The sequence below is a fragment of the Hippocampus comes genome, unplaced genomic scaffold, assembly GCF_001891065.2.
Source record: "Hippocampus comes isolate QL1 unplaced genomic scaffold, H_comes_QL1_v1.1 scaffold568, whole genome shotgun sequence".
Lineage (NCBI taxonomy): Eukaryota > Metazoa > Chordata > Actinopteri > Syngnathiformes > Syngnathidae > Hippocampus > Hippocampus comes.
The window spans coordinates 575,119-595,167 of NW_017842052.1; the positions used below are offsets into that span (position 1 = coordinate 575,119).

At 50.2% G+C, this 20,049-nt stretch overlaps 1 protein-coding gene across 3 annotated transcripts in view; it reads left to right on the forward strand.

The window, feature by feature from the left end:
* Positions 1 to 9,453, forward strand: part of tafa1b (TAFA chemokine like family member 1b) — a 77,226-nt gene extending 67,773 nt beyond the window's left edge. For 2 of the 3 annotated variants that reach the window (XM_019859784.1, XM_019859783.1), the window contains exons 4-6: positions 2,665 to 2,789; positions 4,533 to 4,624; positions 8,209 to 9,453. In XM_019859784.1, coding sequence (XP_019715343.1) covers positions 2,665 to 2,789; positions 4,533 to 4,559 — 152 coding nt within the window. In that variant the 3' untranslated portion in view covers positions 4,560 to 4,624; positions 8,209 to 9,453. The remainder of the gene's footprint in view (positions 1 to 2,664; positions 2,790 to 4,532; positions 4,625 to 8,208) is intronic. The other variant, XM_019859785.1, reaches the window with a different exon arrangement.
* Positions 9,454 to 20,049: the final 10,596 nt, after the last annotated feature.

The window sequence follows — 20,049 nt, forward strand, 5'->3', positions numbered from 1 at the left end:
TTGTCCTCTACTGGTTGCACACCGTTTGGGGAAATGCATGCAAAAATATGAGCGGCGTTGCTCTCCCGCAGGGGTGCCCAACCTTTTTTTGACCAAAGATCTACTTTTCAAGCGAATAACATTATTATTATTTTTTTCCATTTCCTGCTCCACCCCTTGCAATTGACTTGGTACCAGTCCGCGGGGTACCGATCGATCGCGATTGACTGGTCGGGCAGCCCCGCTCTAAATGTATTCTCTGGTATAAAAAAAATAAATAAAAAATAGCCACATTTTCTGCGTGTCTGAGTGTGTGTGTGTGTGTGTGTGTGTGTGTGTGTGTGTGTGTGTGTGTGTGTGTGTCTATGTATTGAGGCGCACGACATGCTCCGGTTAATGTGGCAAGACTCTGCCACGAGTCAACAAGAAATAATGAGGTTCCCAAAAATGTAAATGCATTACTTCAAGGCTTTTTCGTAAAGTGGATTCACACAGTGGGTGTAAGTGCTCAATTTCAATTTCGTACCGGACGCATATCTGTTCAAATTTCCTCAGGAACAGAAATGACCACAAGATCTGGAGAAAATGTGTTCTCGCTGAGAGCCAAGCAATCAAGGTTGCCAATTTGCAGGCCAAAATGTCTGCGAGTTGTTGTTGTTGTTTTTTTGGAGGGGTTTTGTTTGTTTCCACTGAGCCTGTAAATATTGGATCATGCGCACAGTCAGCTGTCAGCAGCAATTTCACAACTACATTCACATCAACAAAAGCCCAGTGAGATCGTGTGCCCAATAATATCGAGCTGCTGTAAACTGCGAATATTTGTAGCAAACACACGTCAGCAACCTTGTGGTTTTTCTTTTTGGTTTTTGTGTGTGTGTGTGCATGTGTGTGTGTGTGTGTGTGTGTGTGTGTGTCTTTTGTTGCATGTTTAGGTATTATGTATTAGATGCGACATGTCACACACGCAGAGAAAAAAAAAATGACCAGCTCCCATCGCCTGTTGTTTTTTTTTTTTTTTTTTTTTTTTTTTTTGCTCTGCGGATGAGACAAAAATGATACGGGCTCACTCAGCCTGTCCTTTGCTCAGCCTGCGGACATCATTATGCGGCAAAAGAACATTTTGTCCAGCTGACATTTCCTCCGCGAATGCCCCGGAAGGAGGAGGTAGCACACCGGAGCGCTCAGGAAGCAAGTGAACAAGTTTGGTCCCGGTCTCGGTGGCCTCTTGCATTTCTCCACCTTGTTGATGCCACCGAAAGTGTGCTCAGCAAGCCCTTGCGCCCATCCCACCCATCCACGGAGCTTTTTCGGCTCGTGGTGGTGGAAGAAGCAAAGAGAGCAGCCCGTCCTTCAATGTCTCCCCCCCCCCCCCAAAATCTCAACGCCTGCTGCCCCATCTCGCTTCAGTGGCAGGACGGAGCTACGGCGAGCAACGTGGCTTCTGCTTTCTCCGAGTCTGTATGCTGTTTGCAGCTGTTATAGTTATTTTCAATTTCAAGTCGAATAAGCATTCACATTTTTTTAATAGAAATGCCCCAAAGTTGCCGATTTGTGTGTGTGCGCTCTTGGGAACAGCTGCAGCAGCATTTTCTTCATCGGTATCATTTGATGCAGTGATCAAACACTTAACAAGGACGTATTGCATATGGCGGGCTTGCCACCTCCTCAACAGCCGAATGAGTCGCGCTGCCAAACGGATGTTAATTCCGAGAATTGAGATGGTGGGGAAAAACTCGGTAGAGAGACACACCGGACGATGGGGTAACATGCGCTAATTAGCGAGCGAGGTAAAAATCCACGGGGAAATCCAAAGGTCCCATTCGCAGCCGCTTTGCCGAAAACCTCCTTCAGACATTCAAATATCCTGCGGCCACCTCGTCCACAGTTTGCTGTACCGTGTTTTGCTGGATTGTGATTGCTCACGGCGTATTATCACGGGTGACCCGCAGCGCGAGCAACCTCGAAGAGAGTGTGAGTCGGACAAATTGCGGCATTTCACCCTTACGTGTGAAAGCAAGCGAAGACGAAAAAAGACGCGCCGTTCATTCAGACTGAGCTCAAGATGGAGGAAAAGGTTGGTCTTCAATCAAGCCAACACGCATGTTTTCGGGATGCGGGAGGAAGCCGCTGTACCTCGGCGAAGCCCAAACTCAAACCTCAGAAAAGGTTGAGTTGCGAGCTGCTCGACTTACATGGATGTTCAGTTTTGCTTTGGTGTGATTTGAGGGCAACGTCTGACGATGCACTCGAGTACGTACACAGTATGCTGGACTCACACAGACGCCGACAGCGAGGGGCCAAGTGCATCTTTGTTTTTAGTCAACTAGCCGAAGGACGAAGCGAGCCCATGTTACACGAACGCAATTTGGACGCGAGTCAAAATGAGCTAACCCGCCCCGCAACGACTTGACCAAATGATTCATTTGCATGCTTATGAAACCTGGAGGAATCCTCAACACTTGGTATTATTGAACTCAGCGCGGGGAGCGGGAGCTGTTTGGAGTGCCGCTTTCCTTGAGAAGAGATCTCATTGCTGAAGAAGACCCCTCTTGCAAATATTTTACCTTCTCCGTCCGTCATAGTCGGAGTCCCAATTCTGTCCGTCGATGCAGCCCGCCCTGTGTTCTCGAATCTCTCCGCAATATAACGAAGCTACCCTTTGACATCTTTGCTCACCTTCCCCAGCTTCCATCGTAATTGGGAAATGGTGGTGTGAGATGGAGCCGTGTCTGGAGGGAGAAGAGTGCAAGACTCTGCCCGACAATTCCGGATGGATGTGCTCCTCCGGGAATAAAATCAAGACCACAAGGGTGAGACCTCCACACACAGGATGCATCGAAAACGGTGCCTTTTGGTCTACCTCCTAGCAAACATTTGATCCACACGTTTTTGTACACACGCATGCAAACATATCCTTGCGGTGAAATGTCCATGAGACGGGATTTTTTATTTTGTTCCTTTTCAATGCGATTTTTTTTCAAACTTCAAAACGAAAACACCGTAAGACATGTTGGCGTCAAACAAAATGCCGGTCATTCATTCGTCATCCGTCAGCGGCCCGGGTAGCCGTCCGTCATCGGCAGCCCCTCGCGTTTTCAAGCCGAACCAAAACGTCATCGGTCAGTCCGTCATGTTATTTGAACTGTGCTTCCGTCATCTCTCACCATCGCTTTGCCAGTCTGTCAGTCAGTCCGCCATAACCCAAAAAAACAAAAAAAAAAAGGGCATCGTCCAACAGATGAAAATTCCAATGCCATTCAAACGGTAAATAGAGTGCACCGTCGATCAGCGTATCGACATCGTACGACGTCTTCCCAAAGAGCTCTAGAAACAGATACGCTCACATACCCGTACGGTGCACATACACTTATGTGCCACTCTGTTGAACCGGTGGTCACCCGCTAACGCGGAAAACGCCCAAAAATTTCAAGTTAAGTTTCAAATGTCTGACCTTCACCAGAATCTGGCTCCGCATTGCGGCCAAGGGTCAAATCCAATCCGAGTAGCTTCCACGCCTACTCCTGTCCTTAAATGCTCCTTGTCTGCTTCTGCCTCTTCTTCTTCTTCTTCTTCTTCTTCTTCTTTTTCTTCTTCTTCTGGGCGCATTGGAGGATCACAGGTCGCTGGTGCATACGGCCAGTCAGCGGAAACAACCCTGCTCGTATTGAATTCAGCCCTGCGAACAAACACGCAAGACAGCACAGTCTTGAGTATCGCTAATCGAACAGAAAAACGCAACAAATAAATACACAAGGATTGTCGATTTGTTGTCATTGTAGCAAAGCGAAGAGACGCCATTTGATTGTGTCCTCACGTTAAACGTTTCCGAGCGCCCACAGTAGCAAAAAACAATCATCAAGGTAGGCGGCGTCTCGGGCCACACGCTTCACTCCGTTCAAGTTAACGGCCACTCTTCCTCCTTGCTGCCCTCCGGCTAGCTCAGCTGTCGCTGAGCACCGCGTACAAAAATAACAATGGGCGTTAAGTCCACCAAGCCAGCAGTCCAGCACACCGTGATAGATTGCTCGCCCGATTGGTATCGGTTGAACCAACTCACTACCTACCTGAACGCGATCAGCGTTTTTGGGGGGTTTTTTTGTTTGTTTGTTTGTTTGTTTAATGCCTGGTGGCAATGACTTGAAAATCGAGACGAAGCCAGTGAAGTCAACACCACACGGGGCTTCTCAAGGTTGTCCCGCTGATGTGCGCGACAGACCGTAGACTTGCGCCAGGCCAGCGCAAGCGTAAAAGCTCCAAAAATGATTTGGTCGTGACTGCATGTTCAGGTAGGTCCAGTGCTTTGTTCCCCCCCCCCCCCCAGAATGCAACTTCATCCGGGAGGGGGATTGCATATCGCAACCAGGATTTTAGGGTACTTTGCATCACCCGTTGATTACGAGAGCCCCTATGAGCACATTGTTTGGCGACTTCCTACATTCGATTGAAAATTCTGTGAGTGACACGGCTCCAAGAAATCTTCCAAACGGTGAGGCTCGAGGCTGCTTTTCTGTCCAATACACAGATGTCCTTTTCTCTCGGCCCTCTCTTTGCAGAACACCCAGCCGTACTCCCCTTTTTAGCCTCCGGAAGCAAAATGCAGAGGAAACGTCAACCGAAACCGAGCTGCATTCTTGCTTCTGTAAAGGTTAGTCTTTCTCAAGCTGTTCTTTGTTTTTTTCTGGTTTTCCCGCCGCCCTCGCGCGTCGGCGGCGTCAGTCGGTCATGTTCAGTGCCGTCCCGTTGACCCAAATACTCCGCGCAAAGTCATCAAGGCTGCGCATGTTTCGGCAGGCGTGACGCAAATCCCGAAGGCGCCGTGGAAGCGGTTCTCTCGTCTCAAGAACACCGTCGTCTGTTTTTTTTCTCGCTGTCGAGTGCGCAATACGATGGCTCGTTTCTTTCCCTTTGTTCCGCGTCCCGGTGGCGTTTTTGGCGACCGCGCAGGTCTGCTCACAGTTGCGTGCACCGCTCTGCCAATCCTATTTGCAACTAATCTGCGACATGCTACTTACTGTTGTTCTCTGTGTGCATGTGCCAGTTGTGAGTACACACTCCTGTTTGATGTGTTGGATAACAGAGCGCCGTCTGCGTTTGTTGTGCACGAATGCTCCAATGTGTACTCAAGAAGCCCAGGCGGGCCCGGTTGATTTCACTTTTTGGGCTCTTGTTAAAGGCCTCTTGACGCAGCGATCCTCTTACGCGGGTCTCGCCGGCGCGGCAATCAGCGCACGGAGCTAGGCCGCGGTCGCCACGAAAGGCCTTTGATCCTGCACTCCGCTCTCGTCTTTGATCCAAATTCCTCATTCGCCCTCCTTGTGAAACCGAACGGCATCATTTGGGTTCGTTCTGTCGTGAGCTCGAAAGCGGCGCTTGTTTCTTTTCAGAAGAGAATTGACCGAGCGGCAGGTTGAAGCACGAGGATGCAAGCAGCGCAAAGGCGTCGGCGCTCATTTGCTCGAAATTGGCCCAGCGCCTGACATCCGTCTTTCGCCTTCTGTTTCTGGATGTCGCTCGTTGCCCGCTCCGTAGCAGCAGACAGACAGGACAAAACAGACCCTTTATTTGCGCGCGTCGCAGTGACGGAAAGGCTGTGGAGCAGCTTCCAAAACGTTTCATGTCTTAAAAGATGATTTCTCCGTGAATGGCTGCATTCCATTGTCGTCACAGTCAAATGACTCAAACGTTTTCCTTTCCCTGCACATATGAAGATTCTGGGAGATATGGAACACGAGGATTATCCACCCCGACGTGTTTCGGACACTTCTATCGGGACGCAGCCATTCTTAACACACTTCACACCGAAGGATAATCTTAGAGGACAATTTTACACACATAAGATCGTGGCAAAAGTTGAGACCAAAGTAGCCCGATTATCTGTGGGTGTTGGGAAGTCTGATACCTAGATGGCGACCCAAAAAAACCCCCAAAATACAAAAAATCAGTATGTATCAGTTGAGTTCGCTCTTCTGCAACTCATACATTGGTTGCTTTTCTTTTTGAGAAAAACATGCAAATTTCTTTGGAGGACCAGAGGGCACATGTTGATGCAATAAAGCATTCAGGGATGAAATGGAGCCCAGCTGTCAGACCTGCCAGCAGACGTACAACCGTCGTGGATCTTTTTTTTTCAAGTGGGAGAGCCAACGCAGCCCATCATGGGGTTGAAATTGAGCAAAGTCGCCATGCTTCCAATTCGAGATTCTCTTCCAAACTCATTGTTTGAAAACCGGAGCATGATTATGATCATCGGGATATTTCGTATTCTTGTTGAAACGCTGCGGGAAGCCTGCAAATCTTTCCCGTCACATCCATAAAACGACATTTGCAAGCCCCACGCTTACGGGTTTGGCGTGTAACATCCGCACGTCAATTTGAGCCTCGGCGGCTTCCCGAAATGTGGCCGTGGCCGTGAGAGAGCTCAACGTGCCCCGAACATCACCTCGCTCAATCACGTCCGCACACCTGCCAAAGCCTGCTCCAAATGTCACCGTCGCACTGTTGTTGTTTGAGATCATGACATTTAGAATTGGCTCCGTTTGCGCGGGCCTCCAGGTGCGTTCTTAATAGAATGAGTACAGAAAAGAAAAGACATGAAAAGTGACTCCAAAATCAATACAGTGGAAGCTTTCAAGCCCAACACCCTTCAAGTCCTTCAAGTTAGAATTCAGCCCAAAGTTTTGTCAAGAACAAAAACGGCAACACGTTTTTATTTATTTATTTATTTTCAGGAAGAACGATGTGAAAACACACCTTTATTGCACCGCGTTCCCGAGCTCGGAGTATCAGCTGATCATGTGATAGTACACGGCATGCCAACGGGTGGCCCTTTTTCCACCACGCTCGCGCTAGCGCTCGTGCCGGGCCGGTACTCGCGTTTGCACCACTTCTTTCTTTTCCCACCAGCGGAATTGGCTCGAGCTTCGGTGCTTGAAACTGGTCCTTAAGAAAGACATAATAACAATAAGCCTTGGCTGACTCTTCGATACGACATCCAAAGCTAAGTCGCCTCGCAGATGCTAACAGTAGCACGTTCATGACTGGGAATGGAAATGTGCCCGAATCCCTGTGAATTAGCCGTCTCACACGTTGCCGCCGTTCCCTGTACCTATGGCAACGATGGAGAGCCCTTAACGGGATCCTGTTTTGTCGACGCCGCTTCCCGCAGGCTTGCAACATATGGAGTAGCGTACGTAGGACCTGATTATCCATTGTTGCAAGTTCTTCACACGAAAAATCTTGAATAAAGCAATGGGGCGCACTTGGGTTAACGTCGATTTGGCTCTTTGCCGGTGGAAAATGTTAGCCCTGGCGTTGAACGTGCAGCAGTTTTTGTGGGGCGGAGGTTTAGACAAAATACTTTGTGGTCCAAGTTAAAGTACTCTTTGTCTGGATCTCACGGTTGAAAAGATTTGTGAAAATAAGACAATGCATCGTGATGGCTACTCTCCTGAGGACAAAGTAGTCGTTTCCATTTCGATTCTTTCCGAATGGATTTTCATCATCCGTCTAAATCGGCGAGGCAGTGTTTGCTCGGAACCTCCGCCCTCGTGTCATTCTCATCCAAACTCCTTCCTGATGCGACACTCGAATAGATGTACTCACAGGTCATACCAATCTCTGGCTTGAGGCAGAAGCCGGCAATCGGGGAATTCTCCAATCATCAAAAGGTCTCACGACGCCCCATTGCCAGGCGTCGCGGTGCGCGATCCGGGCGAAACGAGAGTGCCTGTATCGGGCGGGAGTCAGTGAGGGCTCCCGCTCCTCCGTAAGGCCCCCGATGGCATTGCGTGAAGAAGTCCAAAGTCATTTTCGCCGGTTGGAAAAAGCCATCGCTGCGTTTGGCTGGTTTACGAGACGGCGCAGGTGAAGGCGGGGCTGCACCAAACTCAACGAGCGGATCGTATACTTTGTCTGGACAGCGCTACGGTTCGGCGAGACGTTCCTTTGTGTGCGCGCAGCTCCCGAGTGGAAGCGGCCTGCGCATTTTCCTGCGCTTTTCCTGGATTGTTTCCTTTTGTCTGAGCCGTCTGTTTTTAGTAACAGCGGGATGCGGGAGGCGAGACGGGGCGCCGCAAAAGCAGGAAACAGTTCAAAAGACTCCCGTTGTTTGTGAGACACACAAATGGAGCAATTCCTCGAGGCCTAATCCGTGTACACTTTTGTCCTTTTTGTTCTAGCTAAGCACACGTGCGTGTTTCTGTCCTTCTCCTTTGCTCCCTTTTGTTGCAGATTCATCCAAGGACCTAACGAGGAGCTCCCTTCGCAGGACTCTGCGCCAGCTCTTTTCTCCTCACCTACCCTTTCTCTTCCTGACGGCTGGTGTAAAACGATGACATCCAAAGGCTGGTGACTGGATTACCCGGGACCAGAGAAAGGATACCCGGCTCGATAAAACAGCTTTGCTCGCGCGGCGCCAAGGATTTTAAACCGCACTAATTCCCTGTTTGATCAAGGAGCCCCGTGTTGGTGAATCTCACCACTGACTCGCTCCCGCTTCCCGCTCACCCGGTGCGACGAGCATGAACCGAGGCAGCCCGGTCGGGGTCATTTCGAGGTGGTTTGAACATGATGTGAAGACTTTCACCGCGCACGTCGAAAGGCTAAAGACACGGAATAGCTCGCGCCGACCTGAGTGCGGAACTAAAAGCACAAAGGCGGGAAATGACCCCGACGACATTTTCGCTCTGCGCGGAGAGCTGCCTTTGTGTTTGACTTGGTTCCAAGACGGCTTTTCTCGGCACTGCCTCCGACTGGGAAAGCATGAGCAGCCTATCAGGAGTGAATTGAGATTTTCTTTTTCTTGGGGGGCGGGACTCCAAGGTCTGCCCTGATGGCCTCACCTTTGTGGCCACTCACAAACATTTGATTTGACTTCTTGACCTTGAAGGCATGTACATTCTACAGCTCTACTTTTCTTTGTATGTAAGGACACGCGTACGTTTGCGTGTGTGTGTGCGTGTGTCTCTAATGATATAATTAAAATCCATCTACGGCAGCAGATCCGGGTAAAAGTGCAATTCATTCATGTGGAAAGCCCGACATTGACGTGTATAACTACGACTGCTTCATTTGTCCTGAAAAAGATCAAAATAAGTGTGAAAATAACCGTCTGTCACTGGTCCTTTTGCATTGTTGCTGGTCCAGCGCGAACGTGCTAGTAAATGTGAGGAAAACAATGTACTGTGGAGGACTGCCTCTGGAAACAACATTGTGTGAGCTTTCCACTCAGACTGGCGAGCAGACCGCGCAGGAACACTTGAGTGTGTCTCTCGCTGCCGAACGTGGTCATCGGTAATCTGTGAGCCGCGTCAATGTACTTTTCACGCGCCAGACTGGGACAATTTAGGTGAAAGATTCCCAAACACAGAGCGCCGGGATTGACAAACGCAGACAGAAATGCCATTATGCCCTCGGAGAGATCCGAGGACATTGCGGGAGAGGTTCCACAGAAATAAAAATGCTTTTCGATTGCGATTCGCAGTCTTCCTTTACCTGTGGCGACTGACGTGTGAGGAAAATGACGACTGGACGGGTCGCACGATCTTTTGTATGACGCATGAACATTGTCAAGAGACGTTTGGCTTGCGCGAATAAGCGGTCAGCATCAACACGTGGCAGTGTGGCTTCCGGGCGGACAAACATGTCGTCGACACACCAAAATTCAGCGGCGCTTCACTTCGGCTACTCCCATGCTAGCAGGCTGGATTTATCAGGACGGCGGCGCCCAATTCATTCAGGCAATTAGAATCAAGATTTCCAATCTCATGCCAGGCCAACTACAAGATGATTTCAATATCAACCCCTCGCCTGCTCACGTGAGAGTGACGCTAGATTTTTCCCAGCGGATGCGCTTCGAAACATTCATCATTGCAGAAGGTGTCTAGTTTCGTGCAGCGCAGAACCTCGCGAAATTGTTATGAAAAGCAATGAAAAAGACAAATGTGACAAATTTTGCTCAAAAGTTGGCAGAGTCGGAGCTCATTTTTGGGGGGGTAATGGGGGGGGGGGTTCCAAACGATGGCCTGTTTACTCTTTGTAGTCTCATATAAAAAGATGAATTTGGCCACCAGGTCTCAAGAGAAACCATGTGGCCAGTGTCTCGCTGTGAGGCTGATGCAAGTGTTTGGGGCCTGTGTCAGGAATCAAGGAATGTTCTTCCACCGGCCTAATTTTCTGTGAATTTTTGTTCTGAGCCAGAGAGGGGCTGTTTTCCTTGATACATTGTTGATCTCGATGCCCAAAAGACGGAGGCTTGCCGTGGAGGGAGGCCCTGCTCCGTTTTCGGCAGAGTCGACGGGAATGCGGTCGATGGTCCTCCGCCAGCCGCAGCGGTTAAGTGCGATCTCAGAGCGAGAGGCATCCGTCAAGGCCCGGTGACCTCCTGGGGACACACGCGGACAGCTGCGTCCTCATCTCTCTCTGGATGGCTCTTCGGCGACCGACAGCAAAGGGTCAACCTTTTAGCACGTACGTCCCAAACTGTGTCGAGTGCTCATGTTGAGATGCTTGGCTGACTTCAAGAGCTTTTGCCGCCTCCCTCACCCTTCGACCCCTCTTCCCATCCAAGCGTCATTATGTCGTCGTTATTAATTGCTTTATGCAAGCTGTAATTTAGGCAAGCGCATGATTGGCAAAGTTGTGTTGTGCAATTATAGTCATTATGCTCATAATTCATTGCACGTGGCGCCTTTCCAAAGAACATTTACAGGACCGGAAACCTTTCCCACATGGAAAAGAAGAACGGCCTCGGTTGCCTGGCAACCGTGTGCCAGGGTGTACACCGCCTCTGGCCCGAAATCAGCCAATATTGGCTCCAGCACACCCACGACCATAATAAGCATGAGCGGTATAGGACATGGCTGGGAATTAATGACAGGCTTGCGTTGAAGTTGATTGCCGCAGCTGTAAATCCCAGAAGTGTCGCTCTTGATTGGTCCCACTGCACCCGCTCGCCTTTCAACTTTCTTGTTCCCGGCAAACTCTCCAAATCTTAAGCGGAGGAAGAAAACCGCCACGCAATCTGGCCGCTTGTGATGTCAAATATCTCACGCCCATCAGACATCAATAGAGTACCCTTTAAAGCAAATCATTTCCAAGTGCTTGCTAAAAGGTCTTGAGATGAAATGTAAAGAATAGCTCCGCACCACTCCGCTACCATGTCCCTTCTCGGACGTTCTGCGGCATGAGTGTGTCCAAAGGTCTTGGGTGACTAGGATGCGCCGGGCTACCTGGCATGCCGTGTGTGGTTCCATCCACTGCCGCCACATCGCACCACCGTGACGACACGCAGCGATTTCAGACCAAAGAAGGCAGATTGCCAAATATTTCCACCGTGTGGCCCACTCTACATCCGAACCAGCGGAAGGAAGGCACCGGGCCATTCCCTGTTCGGCCACATTTGACCCCTGCGCCCATGTTCCTTTGTTCCATATTTTCGCAGCTTGTAGTTTGCCAAAGTAAGCCATCTGCGCTCGCGATTCTGTTGCTCTATGCTTTGCTAAGGAACTCAATCAGTGCCAGCCATTTTCAGACCCTTCTTTGTCGTGTGATTTGCTGTTGTTCTTTTCAATACATAAAGACGTATCTGGGACTGAATGCCTGGATTCTTTAAAAAAAAAAAAAAAAATCCTCAGCAGTGAATGAGTTTTAATTCAGGAAGTTCTCCCGAGTATTGGTGAAGCGGTTTTGGCCATTCTCAAAAGCAGTCGGTCTTGTATGCCTTCACTGAGCTTCGGTACGACCCCGACATCGGATTCCTGGTCATGTTATCGGGCATAATTGTCAGTGTTGGACAGCAGTGAATAAGAAACGGAGGTAGAGTGTACTTTTTCCAGAGGTCAGAACATTGTAGAAGTCGTGAAGCCCTTGCATGAAACAGTCCACAGCAACAGGCTGGCCTTCGGGCATCTTTCTGCAAACAGAACATCACCGTCAGTCCAAAGCAGCCCACGCAGCAAAAACAGTTAACTTATTGTCAAGTCGAAAGTTTTGACAGCGTCCAGAAAGAAACGACCTCGCCTACGCACTCCACTGCACATTTTTTTTTCCTCTTATGACTGGGTTGCTGCCAATGGAAAAGCACCGAGAGCAGGTCAAGTAGAGCCTCATCGAGTCACGGAGGTGCTGCGCAGTGCGTCGGAGTGCGGCGTGAGCGGTGCACCACGCCCCAAAAGAACCATCCAATCTGTCTGTGAAACGGAGCTGGAAGAGGACGGCGGGGTCAAAGCAGTGCTTTCGTTTCATTCGGATGTCTTTTTTTCCTATGGAGGCAAAAGGGTGACCCGATTCCTCAAGTGGACCCAGAAGAAAGAGAGAGCCACCGGGGAGAGTCATACGGATTCGGCGCTGTTGCTTGACCGAGACGGGTGCCATATCAATAAAGAGCTCACAGCTGTTCTGGGCTGAATCCGGTTAAGACTGCCAAAGTGACATTTGATGTGGATTACCGTAATCTGCTACACAGGTGCTAATATGCAAACGGATTTGAGCAACAAACCGAGGTGGGGTAGCGGCAAACCCGGGCCACCTGGAGAAAGGCAGCTCAACGCCCTCATCTCCGTGGGCGGGGCAGCCGCCCCTCCTGCGAGAATGTCACGGAGCAGAAAGCAATTTCCATGCGATTCCCTCGACGGCGGCAACTGTTCATGATTGTTTCAGGCCTCTCCAGGGCTTGCTGATGAGCTGAATCAGGTGTGTTGGAGTAGGGAGGGATCTCAAACAGGCAGCATATGGCTCTCGAGGAACCCGGGTTCCCTACCCCTGCTCTAGTCTGTAGGTCATCATTGTATTCCTTAAAACGCGGTGAAATAATAACAAGCGCATTGCTTTCGGATGACCGAGATCATTGTGAAATGACTCTAAAAATCCTCCTTCAAAAAAAAAAAAAAAAATCATAATAATTCTCATGGTCAATGCAAGATCCCTATTGATCGGGAAATGGACTTGTTGCGTTCGAAAAGGTCATGCGCATTAGTCTTTTTTTTTTTCAGTGCTGTGCCAGTTGGAAGTTTGTTTTTCTTTTTCTTCAGTGATGGTAACACGTTTTTCGTACTGTCTTTCCTCACACTTACTTACTTGAATAATTCCCATCCCAGTAGGTCCAGTGCACACAGCCCATAATATGTCACCATTTGGCACGCCATTGACTTCAGTAAAGGTCAGGGTGTATCTTTCCACTCCGACTGACTGACTTCATATTGAACTGTGTCGGGCATGAATACAAATGTCCCTCGGGGCACGCGTTTTATTCTATTGTCAAATGCAGCCGCATTGAACAACGCCGTTTGAGTAACACTCCGGCGTACAACACATGAAAGCGGCCTTTGTGTTGGATGTTTAGCGAATATGAAAGAAATGTATTTGAAAGCTTCTCCGGGTGAGATATTGCCATGCTTTTACACAACATGCTGCTGGCTCATGCAGGGGGCAGGGCCCATGCCGCCGCTTTCACTTCTCATGTCAGCGCTAGTGCCATTTTCCTCAAGCGCTCAGAGCATTTAAACGCGCTCAGCCTGCCCGTACCTCGCTAAATGAATGTCCAGACCGTGTCATTGAAGACTCTGCACATAGAGCAGCGTGTGTGCGCTCAGCCCCCCCATTTGAGCACTGACAGAATTGCTTTGACGATACAAACGGGACATATTGTACGGCATGACGGCTCCTTCGGCGTTGTCAATTGCCCCAACGAGTGATGAACGTGATGGAAGCATATGGGGAAATGGCCTCGGGTATCAAAATGGACATGAGATGTCATTTTATCAAAGCTGAGCCTGAATTTCCAGTCCGGTGTTCCCGGTGAGCTGGAGCCCATCCCCATAGAATGAATGTCGGTAATATTCGAGGCAACAATTCTCATCTCCACTCGCCTGTCATTCAAAGAGCGCTTGAAAGCAACCACCGCTGTCTACAAAGTGCACGGAGCCAAAATAAGTCCTACAACCACAAGCCATAAAACAATCAATTCACCACAAAGACAGTCGAAAGCACAAAAACGGTCAAAGTAAAACTGACGTCTCATGCGCCGTCAAAAGCCAAAGAATAAAAATGAGTTTGAAAGACGGGCAGCGAGGGCCGGGCGTTCATTCCCAGGAGAGGGAGCGCCATCCCCCTCGGAGCCTCCGTCCCAGACGGGGGTGGAACCATCCTCAAGCATCACCTTGAGCAAAATCGTAACTCCGACCCGCCGACAAGTTTACCTTGAAAGCTCACCTCTGCTTTGATTGCATTCATCAAACGTGCTGATGCGAAATCAAATCCATTTAAAACACCCCCGGTTGCACAAATAATTTGTGTAGCCAAGTTGAAAGAGTTGGGAGTCAGAGGCTGCATAATTCGACAGGACGATTCTGAAGCCTCCTACAAGATGTAATTAAGGGAATTAATAAGGTGTCAGCCCCCTTTCACAGGGTGCCCCTTCTGATGATTAATCGAGCCCGGGCTAATTTGATTTGTGGCGAGGAAACGGATGACTTGCGAAGTCAGTGAGGAGAGCCCGACTCGGCGGCGCGTGGCATTAGTAAAACACGAGGAGCCCCGGTCCTGAGGAACAAACATCCATACGAAGAGCCGTCAGATGCTCGGGCCTGGAGCGCCGTCACAATCGACAATGTCGCCAGTATCTCGCCCCCCTCGAGATCATGGCCACCACCTTGCTAACGACCTCTCCTCTGAACAAAAACGGACAGGCAGACAGGTGAAAATGAGTCCCGATCATTATTGCTTCCTCACTGGATGGATCGTTTGTTGTCCCGCGCAACCGACTCGCAGTGACTCAATTATGTTTCCAGCGTAGCCCCTAGCGACCGATTTCCGTCGGCGGCATTCCAACCACATTGCGCCCGCACTGGCACCATCCTGAAAGAGTGAAGCCAGACACCAAAGCAGACCGTTGACCGTGCGTTTGGTGCAACAGGGAAGAAAATGTGAAACAAACGTCTCTTGTCAAACAAAGCTCGTCTTCTTCTTGTAATAAAGGCCACCAAACAAGCACGTCGGATCGTCCCCATCACTGCCCTCGGTTTCCGCTGACATTTTTATTGAGATCCCAGCACACTCGGTGGAAGACGGTGTCATGAGCATCTCGGGAAACAAAGCCACTTTTGCATTGGTGAAAAAGTGGCTTTGTTCCCGAGAGGCGCCCACAGGAAAATACAAGGCAGCAAAGAGGCGTGACAGCTGCGAACGCTTCTGTTGCAGACAAATCATTTCGACGGCTTCCTTAGCAAAACGATGCTTTCCGAGTGATTACTCGGCCGTAAAAGCGGCGGCTGGGCTTGAAACGAATGATCCATCCTTCGAGCTGTGACAAAGCAAGGCCCGGAATCGCTTTTTGAAACCGTCGTCCGGACCGCATCCATCAAGCGCATTTATCGTTAGCGGAGGGCTTTATCTGCAAACAGGCCACATCATTAGCAAGTGTAATTGGGTCCAAGGTCTCACTTCAGACAGACGCCTCAGCACATACGCAAGGGCATACTCGCAAACAAGAACGGGCTTTTTTATCAGTGCCGCTAATGGGGTGGCAATGAGATCACCTTCGCCACATCCACCCATTTTCTCCTCCTTTCAGCCACGGACAAACCTGAATCCTGGATGAATTGTAAACCTCATCATCAAGTTGTACGCGAAAGGCTTTTGGACTCTGTAAAACGCGACGCATACGACACCAGATGAAGGTCCACTTCCGTATTATTGGCTGCAGATAATCTACATATCCATTCATCTTTATTTGTACTGCGTATAATGCGTGCCTGCATATATTTGGTTTTGCACTGTCTGTGTGGGGGTGGGATTTTTTGTTGTTGTTTTTTCAGCTCGCCGTCGAGCAACACGAGGTCCGCTGAAGGATATTTTCCTCCATGCCCTCCATGATCCCAAACGAAAACTAGAGAATTGGGTCGGTGACGAGTCAGCGGGGGGGCCGCCGCCCACTGCCGCCTCGGCGAGCTGCTCCTGCGGCTCACCCAGCGCCCAAATGAAGACGACGGCCGGATGATTTTCAATAACCTGCAGTGGACTTGCTCCAATCAATAAGGAACAAGCGACAGAAGCGCTGACCGGGGGAAATGTTCATGTCGCATATTTGGAGTTGAAAACATCAATGTGGCCTTTTTTTTTTTTCTTCTTCAGAGAGAGGAAGAGCAAAAGACGCTGGGGAGCTTGATGGTGCCCCAAAGCCCTTCTCGCTGACATCTTTCTTCTTCCCTCTCCTTCTTCCCCTGTCTCGCGTCATCGACAATATGTGGCGCAATGGATATAATTGTAATAATGCAATTTGCTTTGGAGGCGGATTGAGAGAATAATCGGAGTCAACCCCGGCAAAGTGACAGGCTCAGGATTTAGCATGGCCAGTGGCTATTGTGAGAAGCGAGCGCTTTCAAGGCGACTGAGCTAATTTCCTCTGATGACGGTCTTTGCGCGTCGTCCCCCGTGTCAGCACAAAGGAGCGCGCGGCCGTGAGGCGGACAACCGGATGATGTAACCCGCCCACCCGATGCCAAACAAGCGCACGTCTCTCGTCGGGGAAAGGCCACCCACTAATCTCTCTGACTACCACTTCAGGCACAAAAGGAGCCAAAGCCCCAAAGAGGCCTCGCGGATTCCCAAACGGAAGCTCGGCGGGGAAACCCGAAGAAGTTTTGCCAAGAGGAGGGCAAGCATTGGCGCAGCTCCGTCCGTCCGCTCGTGGGAAAGCGACGCCCAAGAATCGCAATTGTGGTGAGGTGCGAGTGAGGCAGGACCACGTTTCGAATCCGGCCGCAACTCGTTCTCTGCCAGTGTGAGCTCTCATTGTCATGTTCACAAGTTGCACCTGAGTCGAAGTGATGGGGCAAGCCAAAAGGATGAAAAAGCGTGCGCGGCCGATAATTATGAGCTACATTGGACATGCGGGACTGAAATGAACTCCTCCTCTTCACTTTTTGTGTGACAGTGTGCAGCCTTATGTTGCCTGACAACATTTCACATGGAAAAAAGTCCGCAGGAAATGCCACGCGTGAGCGTGACCATGTGAGGCCGTTAAAAAAAAAAAAGAGTTGTGCAAAGGTCATGGCCAGAAAAAAAGCCATTCTTTCTCAAGCCTCACTCAGTCCCTCTCATCCTGAATCGATGTCCCCATATCCCCCGAACACAGATCCTCTTCCAGCTTATTAATTATTCAGGCGGCCACTTTTGTCCAAGCATTCCCGCTTACAAGCGCCGCCTGGCCAGTTGTAACTGTTCGCGTGCCCGCTGAGCCTCCATCACAGCACGTTGATGACAGAGCAATTTCCACCATCCTGCGCTTCCTCCGTGCCGCTCACATTTCGCCTGATGGAGGATCCGTCACGCTGGCCGCCAAGGCGACAGAGCGCGAGAAGAGAAGCCCAAAAAGCTCCGTGGAGCTCGTTGGAGCTCGTTGGGCTTGTTGGGCAATGGCTGGCTGGCTGGCTGGCTGCTCACGGCAGATGCGTAACCACGTCTACTTGGAATGAAGCCCCGACCAAAAAAAAAAAAAAAAAAAACATCCGGGCAAAAGAAGGTCAAGAGACAATTGTAGTTCACTTGACTTTGTAACAGTTCATCTCGCACTCAACAAATACTTGGCGACAGTCAAACGAATCAGAACCCGAACTCCAATGTCACTCAAATGGAAGGGTCCCGCTCGGTGACGGCGTGGATGAGGGCGGGAACGGTCGTTTGTCCCGAGATGTGCCGTGCGACCGCTGGCGAACACTTCAGGGTGTGGTCCGAAGTCAGGCCCTGGCACCCCACCGCGACCCTCTCCAAGGATCAGCGAAAACTGGATCAATGGATGCAACAAGAAATCATCACAATAACCGACAAAGCAGCTGCGAAACGACCAATTGAACCTTGAAAAAGTCAAAAGGAAGTCAAAACCACTCCGATGAAAAATCACAACCTATTCTCAGGGTAGCGGAGCGTCAGCACCCACCTCGCCTTGCGTCCACCAAGAGCACAAAGAGCAATTTGTCACCTTGTCGAGAGCGTGATCCTGCACGGCGCATCCCGGCCGTCGGCGTCTTGCAATGTGATCTCATCCGCGTTTGTGCGCATCCAGAATTGGGGGTTTCGGCTGATGTGAAATTGCCATATGAAGGGCCGGCGGCCTTCACGACACGCGCGGCAAGACAGGCGAAAGATTGGGGATGCAAGGCGCCAGTGCCCGACCCCACCAACGATAACAGCCGGTTCATATGCACGCGCGCGGCTCCCGTGTCGTGCACGCGAAAGCACGCGCGCACCGTGGGGCTCGCTGTTTATCAGTCCTGTTCACATTGGCCCCGACGCGGGCCGCGTCGGGGCCAAGACTGCCGGGCGGCGGCCACGTTAATGGAGCCGGTCGCTCGAACAAAGACTCCGGTCAATAGAGCCTCCAGTGGCTAATTGCTTGGAAGAGATAAGCCAGTTTGACGACGCGGCGAGGCGGGGCGAGGCGAGAGCGAGCCGCTCGGAGGAAGATGTTCACCAATCCCTTTTCGCTCCGCCGTCAATATCAGACCTTTGCAGGCCTCCTGCAAAATTCATAAGAACGGCACCTCCGATTGTTTTCTCTCTTGGTTTTTTTTTTTCCTCTTTTTTTTTTTTGCGCTTGGTGTCATTGAATTCTAATGGGCTTTGTTGTGGTGTTTTTGTCACATCGGGCGCAGCGTGAGAGCGCGGCTCCTGTAATTAATCCTCGCAGCTTCGGCTGACGACTTTCGGATCGGCACGGCCGCTTTTCCGTTACGCGGCTTGAGCTCCTGAGTGAGCGTAATGAGGATAAAAGCCGTGAATACGCCGACATTTGCAAGGTTTTCTGATCTTATTTATCGTTTGGGTTGCTCAAGGAAAAAGGATCTTTTCTGACCAGACCCCATGACTTTTTTTTGAAATAATAACGTCACTCCTTTCAGCAGACCAAAAGATTCCATCCCGTGCGGTTGTTCCTTCCTTCATTCAACCATTCTCCAAGGTCGCCTTTCATATCGTGTGCTTTCTGTTGACTCTTCGGGCTCAGAGATGGAGGACGAGCACGATCGGGATACAAATTGGACCAATGTGCTAATAGACTACCGGAGTGTGCCGATGCAAGTTCTCTCTTGGAAGGCTTAGCTCCTGAATAAAGACTCCTCTCCTGGACTTTCTTTCAGTGGGAGTGATCCTGTGTGGCTTTGATTTTTTTTGTCCACTGTTTTTTTTTTTCTTTTTCTCATTAGCATGCTATCGCGCCGTCGTTTGCTGCGCGATTGCTTCTGTGTGATCCGGTGTCCGGGTCACAGCAGACGCCCAGCCAGGAAGATGAAAGCCGCCGGTCTGCTTGCTCGGAGTAAATAACATCTTTTTCACAATGTCGGCAACCACATTTCGAATAGCGATAACTCACGGTTGATGCCCAAGTGAGTGGACGGATGTATAGGCGGCGCACGTTTTAGAGCTGCGTTGTCTAATCCGATATGCCTCCCAAAAACGGGCAAAAAGAGGATCGGCGTCACTGCTACCGCAGTACCGGCAACGGCGCGCCAACGTATGCGATGGTGAAGTCTTTCTTGACCTCGGGGTCGGTCGCTAAAACGGTTCTCTGACACCATCCGTGTCTGGAGGACCCGAAGCCGAGTTTGCGTCGCCATACGCGAGCCACCGGGGAGCGCTGCAAATTGTTCTCAAATATTGATTTTGCTGCAGAGAGCGCGTAGGACGAAGGCGACGAGACGCCATCCGCCATCCGCCATCCGCCGTGCCTCAAACCTCTGGGGGGGGGGCGGGAAAGTGAGGGAAGAGCACAGACAGAGGAAGAGAAGCTACGGGCAGGAAACGGAGTCATTCCACGGTTAGGTCGGACGCATTTAGCTTTCGAAGCATTTTAGCTTTCTTGCACTGTCAAAAACACAACTTGTACTTCTCGGGGGGAAAAAACAGTCATTCAAGTTGAAGAAATGTCAATCAGAAATAGATTGATTCGAATATATTTCCAAATATATATTTTTAATAGAGTTGTTCTTATTTATTCGATTTCACTAAATCACCAGGCCAAACAGATTTATGGCAACAATGTTAGCACAACAAAGGAAGGAAGTTGCTAGCTCCCCCACC